This window comes from Podarcis melisellensis (assembly GCF_964234715.1).
Source record: "Podarcis melisellensis genome assembly, chromosome: Z".
In the NCBI taxonomy this organism is placed as follows: Eukaryota; Metazoa; Chordata; class Lepidosauria; order Squamata; family Lacertidae; genus Podarcis; species Podarcis melisellensis.
In genome coordinates this window covers 17,233,740-17,247,228 of record NC_138547.1, presented here as the reverse complement: position 1 = coordinate 17,247,228, position 13,489 = coordinate 17,233,740, and the positions used below count along the sequence as shown (strand labels likewise).

At 47.1% G+C, this 13,489-nt stretch overlaps 1 protein-coding gene across 3 annotated transcripts in view; it reads left to right on the top strand.

Annotated features, from left to right (window-relative positions):
• Positions 1 to 4,341: 4,341 nt before the first annotated feature.
• VAV2 (vav guanine nucleotide exchange factor 2) overlaps positions 4,342 to 13,489 on the top strand; it is a 148,535-nt gene continuing 139,387 nt past the window's right edge. Inside the window, exon 1 of one of the 3 annotated variants that reach the window (XM_081897798.1) lies at positions 4,342 to 5,105. In XM_081897798.1, the coding sequence (XP_081753924.1) occupies positions 4,902 to 5,105 (204 nt within the window). In that variant the 5' untranslated portion in view covers positions 4,342 to 4,901. The remainder of the gene's footprint in view (positions 5,106 to 13,489) is intronic. The other 2 variants (XM_081897796.1, XM_081897797.1) reach the window with 2 other exon arrangements.

Below are 13,489 nucleotides of genomic sequence, written 5' to 3'. Positions count from 1 at the left end.
GTTTTCCGCCAGAAAAAAAAGCGCTGGTGGTATAAAATCTTTGTGTAGATTATGGGAGTTATTTATACCATATAATGCATTATTATTTATGCTTTAAACATGCTGTACATTGCTTGGAGACCTTTGGATAACAAGCAGTTAAGAAGTCTAATAAATAATATATAATAATAATCAGTGCTATTTTTCCTCCCTCTTTCTTTTAGAATGACAATGGCACTCACCTGAGAGGTGCTGGAACCCACCTGAAAGGTGCTGGAACTGAGTTCCAGCAAGTTCCCCTTGAAAAAAACTACCTGGTAATAATAATAATCCAAATGCCACAGTTGTGTACCTTTCAGGAGTTTGCTAATGGTGGGAGGTGTGAGAAGGAAAAGCAGGTGCAACTTATATTTGCACAGGAATCTACATTTCAACCATGCAAATTTCAGAACATTCTGAACACCTACCCACTTCTCTCTGTCTTCCATCCATCCCACAGCTTCCATTATCAACAGCTACTAACTCTCATAATTATGCTCTGCCTCCACAGCTCCTGAATCCCTGTTGCTGGTAACCGCAGGAGGGGAAAGAGCTCTTGCAGGTTTCCCATAATGCTTGCTTGCAGGTTTCCCATAATGGGCACCAGGCTGGCCACTGTGAGAACAGGAGGCTGGACTAGATGGCCACTGGCTTGATTCAGCAGGACTCATCTTCATATCTTACATTCAAGCAAGCAAGCGGCAGGATCACATTTCCAGGTGCAGGCAAGAATGGGGCCAGTAAAAGTTGTGGTCTGGGGAGATTCTTGAGAGCCAGAAAACAAGGCCTGGAGGGTTGCATCTGGCCCCTGAACCTGAGAATCTGAACACCTGGGGTAGGGATTCCCACAGCATTTTGTGAATTCACTCATGGGAATAGCTTGTTGGTCTCTCTTTAATGTGATGCTGGAAGATCCATCAGGGAAAGACTTGAGACAATCTTGAGAGGAAATCAATATGTTGAGGCTGCTGGTGCCAATGCAGCCTGAGTTTGGACGAGAGAGAGAGAGAGAGAGAGAGAGAGAGAGAGAGAGAGAGAGAGAGACTTTGCCAGAGTCTCATCCAGTTGCCTTAGAAAGCTTTTTATAAACAGTCATTATGTCTACAGCACAGCAGGGAGTTATTCACAGCTTGCTTCCTTACCTGAATGTGAACACAAATATGCCGAATCAATTGGCAGGGTCTGAAAAGCTGCAAACATCCCTTTTCAAGGCAGAACCAGGGAAATGCAGCTGTAGCAAGAATTGTTCCTATAATAATAGAATTGTAGAATTGGAGGTAACCCCAAGGGTCATCTAGTCCAATCCCTTGCAATGCAGGAATTTCAACTAAAGCATCCTTGAAAGGTGACCATCCAACCTCTGCTTAAAAAAACCCCAACTTGAATCCATTTGTTCATGTCATATCCTTCAGAGCAGGAGAAAACAAGCTTGCTCTGTCTTCCATGTGACAGCCTTTTATATGTTTGAAGGCAGCTATCACAAAAAGCTATCTTCTCTCAGTCTCCTCTTTACCAGCCTAAGCATATCCAGTTCCCTCAACCAGTCCTCATAAGGCTTGGTTTCCAGACCCTTAATCATTTTGGTTGCCTCCTCTGCACATGTTCCAGCTTGTCAATATCCTCCTTAAATCGTGGCACCCAGAACTGGATATAGTACTCCAGGTGTGGTCTGACCAAAGCAGAATAGAGAGGTATTTTTACTTCCCTTGATCAGCACACTATACTTTTGTTGATGCAGCCTAAAATAGCATTTGTGAGTTTTTTTTTTGCTGCTGCATCACATTGTTGACTCATGTTAAGCTTGTGGTCTACTTTTCACAAGTACCAATCTTATATTGGTGCAGCTGGTTTTTCCTGCCTAATGGTAGAACCTTACATTTCTCACCGTAGAAATTCATTTTGTTAGTTTGGGCCCAGTTCTCCAATCTGTTAAGATCATATTCAATCCCAATTGTGTCTTCAGCGGTATTGGTTACCCCTCCCTGTTTTGTACAATCTGCAAATTGGATGAACATCCCCTCAATTCCTTCATCCAAGTCATTTATAAAGATGTTGAACAACAATGGGTCGAGGACATAAATCTGTGGCACAAATCTACCTAACTACCACCTTGTCCAGCCCACATTTTACCAGCTTCTCCACAAGAATATTATGGGGGACTTTGTCAAAAGCCTTACTGTGATCAAGATACGCTACATCCACAGCACCCCCCTGATCCACCAAGCTTGTAACTCAAAAAAACCCAAATGAGATTCGTCTGGCATAACTATTTTTTAATAAACTAATGCTGGTCTTAATAATCACAGCATCCTTTTCTAAGTACTCCCAGACAGACTGTTGAATTTCCTGTTCTAGGACCTTTCCTGGTAATGATGTCAAGCTCACCGGTTAGTAGTTACCTGGGACTTCTATTTTCTCCTTTTTGAAGATGAGGGCAACATCTGCCTACCTCCAGTCTGCAGGGATCCCACCTGTTCTCCAATAATTGTCAAATATTATAGACAAGGGTTCTGAGATTACATCTGCAAGCTTCTTTAGTAGCCCTGGTTGCAGCTCATCAGGCTCTGGAGATTTGAATTCATTTAAAGTAGCTAGATGTATCAGACCAGCAATGCACAGACTTTTAATAACAACAATAATAAATCTGTTGCTTTTCGGCTCCAAAGGGGTCCTGGCACAGATTAGAGCTATAGGTGATAAAACATAGTCACAATCTATAGAGATGGGACACAAAAGGGAAAACTGACTGGGAGGGTAAAGGGCTGGAAACATTCTTAGTTACAAAGAGAGCTAAAGCAATCTCCTTTCGTGAGTTAAAACTGGAGACATACTGTCAGAGCATGCCAAGTAAGAATTGCAGTTCACACATGATCAGGATTGCTGATCTAGGGTGCCTCATGACTGGAAGAAAGTTGCCTAGAAGAGCAGACACTCATGAAGAGACTCAATGGGAAGTGTCTTCTGCAGGTGCATAATTCTACACCTCTGGAAGGGGACTGAGTGAACCAGGCAGATGCACACAATGCACAGGTGTAGTGGAGTGACCTGACTAGAAGGAGGCAAAGTGAGAGGAGTGGCAAGCAGCCTCACAGCACCCAGGAGCATTTCATGGGGAACTTATGCCACTGGAGAAACAATATTCAGGTCTGAGCACACCGGTAGGATGCTCTTTGAGTATTTGTGATAACCTCTGCAACTCCTTGTCAGGTGATGGTGTGTGGAGGGAGAGATGGAGGTGAAGTTTAAGTTGTAGTGATGGTCACCAATCCGGATGACTTTAAAAGGGGCTTAGATTAATTTGTGGAGGGTAAGGGTGCCAGTGGCCGCTAGCCACGATGGCTTTGTTTTGCTTTCACAGTTGGAGGCAGTATGCCTCTGAATATCATTTCCGGGAATCACAAGCAGGGAGGATGCCGCTGGAAAGGAGGAGCGATCAGGATGCAGTTCCTCCTCCCTCTGTGTTGGGGGAGAAACAAGCACGAGCGTGCAAGTGGATTCCCATGGGGCTAGAGCCAGGTTGGGCACTTACCGCCGTGTTTATACCCTGGACGAAAATGAGCGAGAATTTAAGAAAGAAATAAAAATGTTGTTATATCTTTCCCTTCCTTTCTTTTATTGGTACGGCATGAGGTGCGTATGAAGGCGTCATAGCCATACCTGCCAGATCGTACTGTACTGTATTTCGCTGGTGGAGACTGTTCGTTTTCCGAAAAGCTCCTACACTACAAAGTCAACCCACACAGGAATAAAGTTGTCCTTCTTGCTCTGCCTACGCTTCATTCTCAGTTTCTTTGGCAGTGTGTCCAGTTAAGCTATTTCCCTAACCACATTTTTATATAACTTACCTGTTTTGAGAACCGTAAGAAACTCGATACATATTCAGTTTCAGTATTTAATCCAAAAGCATGCATTATTACATTTTTATGGTTCTTACATTTTTTTAAAAAATTGTTGAAAGAAAGAGGAAGGAAATGAAAGCTGTGCTCTGGAAATGGGAGAGACTAGCAAAAATCTGAAAGCGCTCAGGCGCGCGTCCCTAGACAGTCAACCCGGATCCTCAAAGCGCTAGCCGATCCGAGACACGTTAGCCAGGAAGGGAAAAAGTATTCCTGGAAGTTTACAAAAAAGGGGTTCCTCTCCCCCACTGTATTCCCAGGGGGAGCCTGCAAAGGGTGCCTCTCTCCGCCGTCGGGGCCAAAATTGGAACGCGCCGCCAGGCAGGAGAGAGAACCGGACGCCGCCCCATCTATCTCATCCGGGAAAAGTTTTTGCCTGCGGAGGAGAAGGAGAAAGCAACCCTGAGAGAGAGGCAGCGACGGCAGGCAGGAAGGAGGAGTCGCGCTTGGCCCCGCCGTCTCCGCTGCGCCCTCCCCCGGCGGCAGGAGTAGGAGGAGCCGTGGCCGAAGCGAGCCGAGAGCCGGGCAGCGCCTCTCCACAAAAGAGGCAGGCGAGGCGAGTGCAAGAGGTGCGCTCCGCGAAGCACTCTTTGTTCCCTGGACGGCGAAGGAAGGAAGCGAAGCGGAGGAGCCTGGAGCTCCCCATTCCGGAGAAGAACACGCTGCCCGGTTCCAGGCTTGGAAGGCGGCCGGATCAGCTTCCTGCCCCAGAGGAGGAGGCAGCCAGCCATCCCGGAGAGCCGCGAGGGCTCGGCCCTTATTCCCAAGGCGCCGGAGCAGAGCATGCGAGCCACGGGAGGCGCACCCTGGCCGGACTCCCGGCTCTGAAGCCCCTCCGGGGCGGCTCCCTGGAGCAGCGCTGCCCCATGGCCAAGGCGGCGTCCCGGCCAAGGCGCTGGGAGTAGCGGAGACGAAGCGCCTGTCCCGTCTTCTTCTTTCGCAGGCCTGCCGCTGCGGTTCTTTTTTGCGCTCTTTCTGCCCGGCGCCATGGAGGAGTGGCGGCAGTGCGGGCGCTGGCTGATCGACTGCAAGGTCCTGCCGGCCAACCACCGCGTGGTTTGGCCCTCGGCCGTGGTCTTTGAGCTGGCTCAAGCTCTCCGCGACGGCGTCCTCCTCTGCCAGCTGCTCCACAACCTCTCGCCCGGGTCTATCGACCTCAAAGACATCAATTTCCGGCCCCAGATGTCCCAGGTGAGCGACAGACGGAACCCCCTCGGGATTGGGGAGCCGGGAGGGTTCGACCCTCGACGGGTGGGGAGAAGAAAGGTGGGAGATCCCCAACGTGGAGGGCAGTTGTCCGGAGACTCGTGTGGTGTGGCAATCATACCTCGGGCTGTCTCGTAGCTGGGAATAAAAGGTTGTGCGTCTCAGTTATAGCTCGTAGAAGATCCCTTGCAATGAATGAACATGACTAACTTGTGTCCATTGATGCCAAGGGGTTTGCTCTGAGAGGGAATTAATTGAAGGCAACCCAAATGCTGACACACACACACCCTTTTTATGGGCTCATCCTATTTATGTGTCTTGACAGCTACCAGCCTTAGTTCCCACCCTTGGGGACACTTCTTTTTGAAATGACTTGTTTTTGAAATGTCCCCTGGTTAAAGCCCCAGAAGGTATAGAGGAGAGCTGGGGGGCAGGGGGAGTGAGACAGGAGTGCTGTTTGACTCAGCCAATGCTACACTGTGGACATTACCTCCCCAAGGACAGACAGTTGTGTGGGAGTGGGAAGGAAGGAAGCCATGGGTGAATGAAGTGGGGTGCAGCCTCCTGACGTCTAAGGAGTCTTTGGTGTAAACACCCTCTTTAAAATGTCTTATGTTCTTGGAGTAAGAAAGCAATAAACAAGGGAACTATGAAACAGGGGGCAAGGAACCCCAAAGTTATACGAAACTTTGTGAATGGAAACGCAAAGCTAAGTAAATCTGATGGCTGACTCAAGTGAGTTCAATTAATTGGGGAGCCGTTTTGTTTGAAAACAACTATTACTTTTAAGCATATGTATTAAAGATACAAGGGCTCTCTCTCTCTCTCTCTCTCTCTCTCTCACACACACACACACACACACGACAAAAGGGAAAGTGTGCAGTATTTATCTAGAATCAGCCTATACTCTTTTCTGCATATATATGCATGCAAACTTTCACCAGTCTAATCAATCTGTTACTTGACTATTGCTCTCCTGCAATACCTGAAAGGCTCCCCATAGAGCAGGGGAAAGTGCTTGCTCTCTGCTGCCCCAAGGTGCCATGGGACTTAAGTTACAGGAGGGCAGATTTTGGTTGGTCATTGGGACTGGCTTCTGAATGATGAGAGAATTTTGATGGGAGGGTCTCATTTTGCCTTACCATAAGTCTGCGGACAAACGGCTCCTTCAGCCAGTAAAGCGAGATGAGCACTGCAACCCCAGAGTCGTTCGCAACTGGACTTAACTGTCAGGAGTCCTTTACCTTTTTAAAGTCTTCAAGCACAAGCCAGAAAGCATCTGTTGGGGATGCCATACCTGTCTCAAGCACAAGGCTGGACTGGATGCCCTTACAAGAACCCCTACAAAACTATGAAATTCTGTTTAGTAAGAGTTGTTCGGTCCAGTGACTGGCCTATGTACATGGGACAGATCTTTTATTTAGCTTGGATGCTCTGTGTTGTTTTTTTAAAACTTAAAAACAACCTGGTGCTGGTTGTACTGATCTGCGTGCTAACCTACAGTTTATTTCCAGATAAAAATATTTACAAGCTTGATTAACACACTGATAATAGAATTTCTGTGGAAATCAGCACTCTTTTACTAGCCCTTACCATAAGATCTGTAGCATAACTAATATAACTTGCAGATTTTTTTTTTAATGGGGGGTGGGGGTGTTAAGAGATAAGACTGAGAGTGGTGTTTGAGAGATGAGTCTGTGGAGCTTGCGAGATTAAACCCAAAGCATCATGTTTCCCAGCTCAGTTTCTGACATGCTGTGCTAGATCAGGAGGGGGCAGTTATCAAACTTAGTACTACAACCTCAAGATCTTCTAACCACAGGCAGATGCAAAAGACATACAGTCAGAGAACAAGGTGTCTCGGCACATTTTGGGCCCCTCCAACTTATTCTAAGCATTCTTATTATGAATTGCATTTCTATCCCACCTTTTTCTCCAAGCAATGCAAGGTAGTGTACATGGCTCATTTAATCCCCACAACAACCCAGTGAGGTAGGTTAGGCTGGAGAGCCATAGGTTCCCCAATAGGGCAATAGAGTGCTTTGAGGAGCTTTAAATGGGAAAATCTAGAGTTCCTGATGGATTTTTGTGAGGAGGAACCAGACATAGGACTAGAAAGGTAGGAAACTGAAATTGACCCAACTAGAAATTTACGATCCAAAAATTAACAGCTGAGTTGGAAGGAGTTTTCTTGACACCGTTGAGGCATTTTTGTGTGTGCAAACAGACCCTCCTGTTTTTAAGAAATATATTAAAACTAGGACAGCATTATCTCATTGCATTCACGTCTCTGCCACTAACAGAAAGTGTCTTGTCTCTTTTGGGATGCTGATCTTGTATTTTTTTTCCTGGAGGGGTTGGGACTCCGCGTTGCCTGGATACTGCTTTGTGCGCAGACAAATTCCCACTGAAGAATTCGAGCTGCAGAGCTCCAAAGCACAGCTGCCCGTTGCGTTCACCCTCTTCCCTCCTTGCAGCCCCAAACCACTGCAGAAGGTTGCATCCATGACTTAAAATCCACAGAACGGGGTTTATGATTAGCTTCTTTGTTTGTTTCAGATGCTTGGCATGCTTTCAGAATCTCCTTGCATTCTTGCGATTAAGCCAGTCACCTCTGGTGAGTTGGAGCCCACAGGTGATTGGGAAAGGGATCTACAGTGGTACCTCGGGTTACATGCGCTTCAGCTTACATACGTTTCAGGTTACAGACTCCACTAACCCAGAAACAGTACCTCGGATTAAGAACTTTGCTTCAGGATGAGAACAGAAGTAGAGCGGCAGCAGCACGGTGGCAGCGAGAGGCCCCATTAGCTAAAGTGGTGTCTCAGGTTAAGAGCAGTTTCAGGTTAAGAACGGACCTCCAGAACGAATTAAGTACTTAACCCGAGGTACAACTGTATTGCAAAGTGGCCGAAGAGAACTGTGTTACTTCCTTTTATTGTTACTTTTATCTCCAGCTTCGAAAGCAGCCTAGAGCCTTCCCCTGAGTACCAGTTCCTAGCGAATCAAAGAACCAGGAAGTGGACTGCAGCCGTCATTGTTTAGCTGTTTAGATTATTTAGCTGTGATTCCTGCATTGCAGGGGGCTGGACTAGATGACCCTTTGGGACCCTTCCAACTCCACAGTCCTATGATTCAATCTATGATAGTTTACAAAACGGGGCACTGCGTTGGATAAAATCCCTTAAGCAAATAAACACTGGACCTTTGCTCAGCTGGAGGGAAGCTCTTCTGTCCTCCTGATTGGTGCTGCAAACTTAAAATTAATCGAAGCAGGGGGTGGGAGTTTTTTTGAGCCAAGGTCCTCATTTCCCTCATGGACAACATTTCAGGGGCTGCTTGCCAGTGATGGGCAGGACCAGAGGCAGAAGTGGGGAGAGCAGTTTATTTATTTATTTATTTTAAGAAAGGTGTCCGGCTGCTTCCTCTCTTGTGCATTGCAAGGATTGCACCTTCTGTCAGAGAATCATCTGTGAGGGATTCTTTAGCCGTGATTCCTGTACTGCTAGCGTTGGACTGGACCACCTTGGGTCCCTTCCAACTATTCAGTTCTATGTTTTTCTTTCTCTGAGGTCTAAATCAGGGGTCAGCAAACTTTTTCAGCAGGGGGCCGGTCCACTGTCCCTCAGACCTTGTGGGGGCCGGATTATATTTTTTTGGGGGAAATAATGAACGAATTCCTATGCCCCACAAATAACCCAGAGATGCGTTTTAAATAAAAGCACACATTCTACTCATGTAAAAACACACTGATTCCCAGACCGTCCGCGGGCCGGATTTAGAAGGCGATTGGGCCGGATCCGGTCCCCGGGCCTTAGTTTGCCTACTCATGGTCTAAAATTGTGCTCAGCCCTGGAAGATATGGAGCTGAATGCTGGAAGATTCAGAATAGATAAAGGAAAGCACTTCAAAACTATGGAACTCAGGAGGCAGTGATGACCACCAACTTTGGATGGCTTTAAAAGAGGACTGGACAAAGTCAAGGAGGAGGAGAGGGCTGGCAGGGAAGAACTCTTTGTGCCAACAGGCTTTTGGGAACTGACTGCTTTTAATAAAAGGGCTGGTGCTGTGCTGTTTTTACTGTAATATGTGTGTATAGTTTTACTTTTCACAACATTTAATTTATATATATTCCTATGTCTTTAGTAGTTCTCATTTTTATATGCATGCAGCCTTGAGTCCCAGCAGGAAAAAAGGTAGGGAATGAATGAAAGAATGAATAAATGAATAGAGTATGCCTGTCAATGGCTACTAGCCACGATGGCCACTAGCCACGATGGCTATGTTCAGTGTCCACAACTGAAGGTACTCAACGCTTCTGAATACTGCATGTTGGTAATGGGAGAAAGGGAGAGAGCGGTTGTTTTGGGGTCCTGCTTGTGGATTTCCTATTGGGATGCCTTGTTGGTCATAGGATGCTGGACCAGATGGGTCCCCTTTGGTCTGATCCAGCAGCAGGGCTGTTATGTTCTCCTTCCACTGTGAGAGGCAGTCAATGACTCTGAACACCATTTGCTGGGTATAACAAATGGAGAGAGTTGCTGCTGTTCTTCTCAGGTCTTGCTTGTGGGTTTCTCATTGGGGCATCTGGTTGGCCACTCTAAGAAGAGGATGTAGGACTCTGATAGACCTTCCAGCTCTTGTTAGGTCTTCTGATTCTGTTGCAGAGTGCATATATTTCATTCCAATGAAAGATGTCTCTCCTTAGGACTTCCTGTGGTCATTTCTGGTGACGGCCCATGGTATGACTGCTCTGTTCTTTACAAGGATCCATACACACACACACACACACACACACACACACACACACACACACACGCCTGGAAGCATTAGTAGGCACATTCTTTCCAAGCCTGTTTAGCCCACACCAGCACATCAAGGTCAGTCTTCTTCATTATTACTACTTCACTTCCACTCTCCACAATGCTTTCCCAGAGTAAAGTAAGTGCAAGACCCAGGTATGTGCTCCATGGAGCTTACTATCTGTGTTTCAGTGTGGGTGGCTTGTTTTTGAACTTCCAGAGCGGGGGAAATTGGTGTGTGTGTACATGCGTTCCATTTTTTATGTGTGCGGGTGTTTATGGGAATTGGCAAATAATGGCATGTTAGCAGGAGACACACATTATCCCTCCATCTTGTTTAAATTTTGTTTAACCAGAAGTGTGGGTCCCTCCCTCTCTGTGTCTCTTCCCCATAACAGATGGCTCTCTCTCTTGCTGCTGTTTTTTAAAAATATACACATGCAGAGAATCAAAGGGTCAGTTTGCTCTTTAGGATTACTGCACAACATTTTCAGGGAGAAAATTGTATTTATTACCTGTTCTGTCATCTATATTGGCTATCCCTAGACTTGACCTGCCCAGATGCCATTGGATGACAACTCCCACTGGCCACCAGCTGCACCCCCTGATCTCTGCACATTTGGGTTGAATAATTGCTTGTTCCTGTGTAGACCCGAGGGATCTCCTTTGGGGGCCCTCTGGTCTGCAGATCAAACCTGGCCTGCCAGGCTTTCCCCCATTTGGCCCACAAGGCTATTTTTCTGCCAGGAATTCTCTTTCATGCACAAAACGGAACCTGCTCAGTTTGGCTGTGCTTTGAAGTCCCAAAGTTGGCTGCTAAAAGGAAGGTCATTTCCTGCTTCATCTTAGCCGCGGGTTCAGTATAGAATCCATTGAAGGGCTTGAAAGCCCAACCTGCCCTGACTTGGTTCAGCTTCTTGCCTTCCATTTTTCTCCCTTCTCCCTTCTCCTCCTGTTTCATATCTAATCCTGCTTCATGTATTCTGTATGGGATTTGCTCCCCTTGCCCCACTGATCCTACTCCTTTTTGCACCTTGCTGGGCCTCTTCCAGTTCTAATTGCCTTCTGGCAGTTGCTGAAAACTGCAGGAAGGGTATAGTTGTTTATGCACTTACGGCTTGCAGGCTTCCCATAACACAGCTGTTCTCAACCTGTGGGTCCCCAGATGTTGTTGGACTACAACTCCCATCATCCCTGAGTTCTGGCCTTGCTAGCTAGGGGTGATGGGAGTTGTAGCTCAACAACATCCAGGGACCCACAGGTTGAGAAAGGCTGCCATAATGAGTATCTGGTTGGCCACTGTGAGAACAGGAGGCTGGGCTAGATGGGTCATATGGAGGTTCACTGAGATAGCAGAGCCTTTATGTCCAGGGGCAATCAACTACTCAATACCTGGCAGTGGAGAACTGAAGTGGAGTGTTGCTGTTGTGCTCAAGTCTTGCTTGTGGATGCTTCCCATTGGGGCATCTGGTTGTCCACTGTGGGAACAGGATGCTGGACTAGATGGGCCAATGACATGATCCAGTGGGGCTCTTCTGATGTTTGTATGTGACCCTATGGCTGAGACTAAATCAGCACCACCTATTATATTCATTTTACAGATGGAGAAGCCAAGGCTGAGTGGGAAACCACAGGCCTGATTTCATGCAAATCAGCAGCAGTGTTTTGGAAAGGCTGACAGCTTCCGCTCTTAAAAGAGCCAAGTCTGTGGTTGAATGATTCAGGACAATTGGGGGAAGGGTCTATTGCAAAATATAATATGAGAGCATCAAAAGAACCTAGCTGGGTTACAGGAGTGGCCCTTCTAATCCAGCTCCCTAGGTTTTGCAATAACCCTCCCCACTTCTTCCTTGCATCGGGGGTTGGACTAGATGACCCCAGGACCCTTCCAACTCTACAGCTCTGTGATTCCCAGCAACTTCTATTCAGAGGTATCTCCTCTGACACTGGAGGTAGTTTATTGACAAGATAAACTGCAAGCCCCATAAATTCGAAGAGTACTTCAAGAATGAAGCCGTAAAACAGATGTCTCGTTTGCAGCAGATGCAAACTTTTGAGAAATATGATGAGAAGCTCTGGTGTGGTGCTCATTCAAACTCTGCCTACCTTGTCCAAAGAGAATGAGCGCAGGCACTATGGGCATCAACCTTTCATCTAAACCTTCTTTGACACACACTCTCTCTTTCTCTCTCTGGAAAAGTGACGATCTGTCTTCAGCATGCCTTTGATTAGGTTTGTTGCTGATGCAGTGAAAAGGTCCACTGGAAGGAAGGGAGAGTTAGGTGGTTTTTTGTTTGATTTTTGCGATCCTGGGAGCTGTTCCACTTGCAACACCAACAATAAAAATTAAGCCCTGCTGTAAAAGTTTCCCAAGACAAGCAGCCTAAACAGCTGAGATTTATTAGCTAAGCAACAATGCTCTCAGCCTCCCACTTACGGAGAAGCAGGGGCTGCCTAGAATTCAGCACCGCACCCCAACTTTGCGCTATAAATGCTTGAAGAGTGAGGAGAAACAGCCTTATCAAACAGCCTGGCCCCAGGCTCACTTCTTCCCCCCGATTGCCATTTATTTATTTATTTATTTATTTCATTCATAAGAGGACCCTACTGTAGCAGGGCCGTGGCCCATCGGGTCCAGCATCCTGTTCTCACAGTGGCAAACCAGGTGCCCATTATGGGAGGCCCATAAGCAGGACCCAAGTGCAATTGTAACTCTCTACATTGACTGGCGGGATGCGGGTGGCGCTGTGGGTTAAACCACAGAGCCTAGGACTTGCCGATCGGAAGGTCGGCTGTTTGAATCCCTGTGATGGGGTGAGCTCCCGTTGCTCGGTGTCCCTGCTCCTGCCAACCTAGCAGTTCGAAAGCATGTCCAAGTGCAAGTAGATAAATAGGTACCACTCTGGCAGGAAGGTAAACGGCATTTCCGTGCGCTGCTCTGGTTCGCCAGCTTAGTCATGCTGGCCACATGACCCGGAAGCTGTACGCCGGCTCCCTCGGCCAATAAAGCGAGATGAGTGCCACAACCCCAGAGTTGTCCACGACTCGACCTAATGGTCAGGGCCCTTTACCTTTACTTTTACACTGTCTGGCAGGGGCTCTCCAGTGTTTCAGGCAAAGAGTCTTTCCCAGCCCTACCTGGAGATCCCAGTGATTTGGACCTGGGACCTTCTGCATGCCAAGCTATGCTCTCTTACCACTGAACTGTGGTCCAGCATGAATCTGCAGGTGAAAGAACGACCCCCTCCCATTAATGTGAGCAAACACAGCTATTCCACTGCTCCACCCCTTAATCCTTTTGATATGTATTCTTCCTTGCCTGAATAATTTTTAACAATGAGAGAGTTAATCCCAGCTTCTCTTCTGCCCTCCCCATCCCTCCCTCCCCCTCCACTTTTAAATTATATTTGCTAATGCGTTTAGCAGCTTTGGCTGTCAAAAAGAATGGCTTATTCAAAAGGTCATAAACAGATTGTGGCGTTAATTACCGCACGGGCAGATTTGTGTTGCCTTGTTGAAGCCGATTCTGTTGGGAAACTTAAATCGCTCCCCGCCGATAGGCAAATA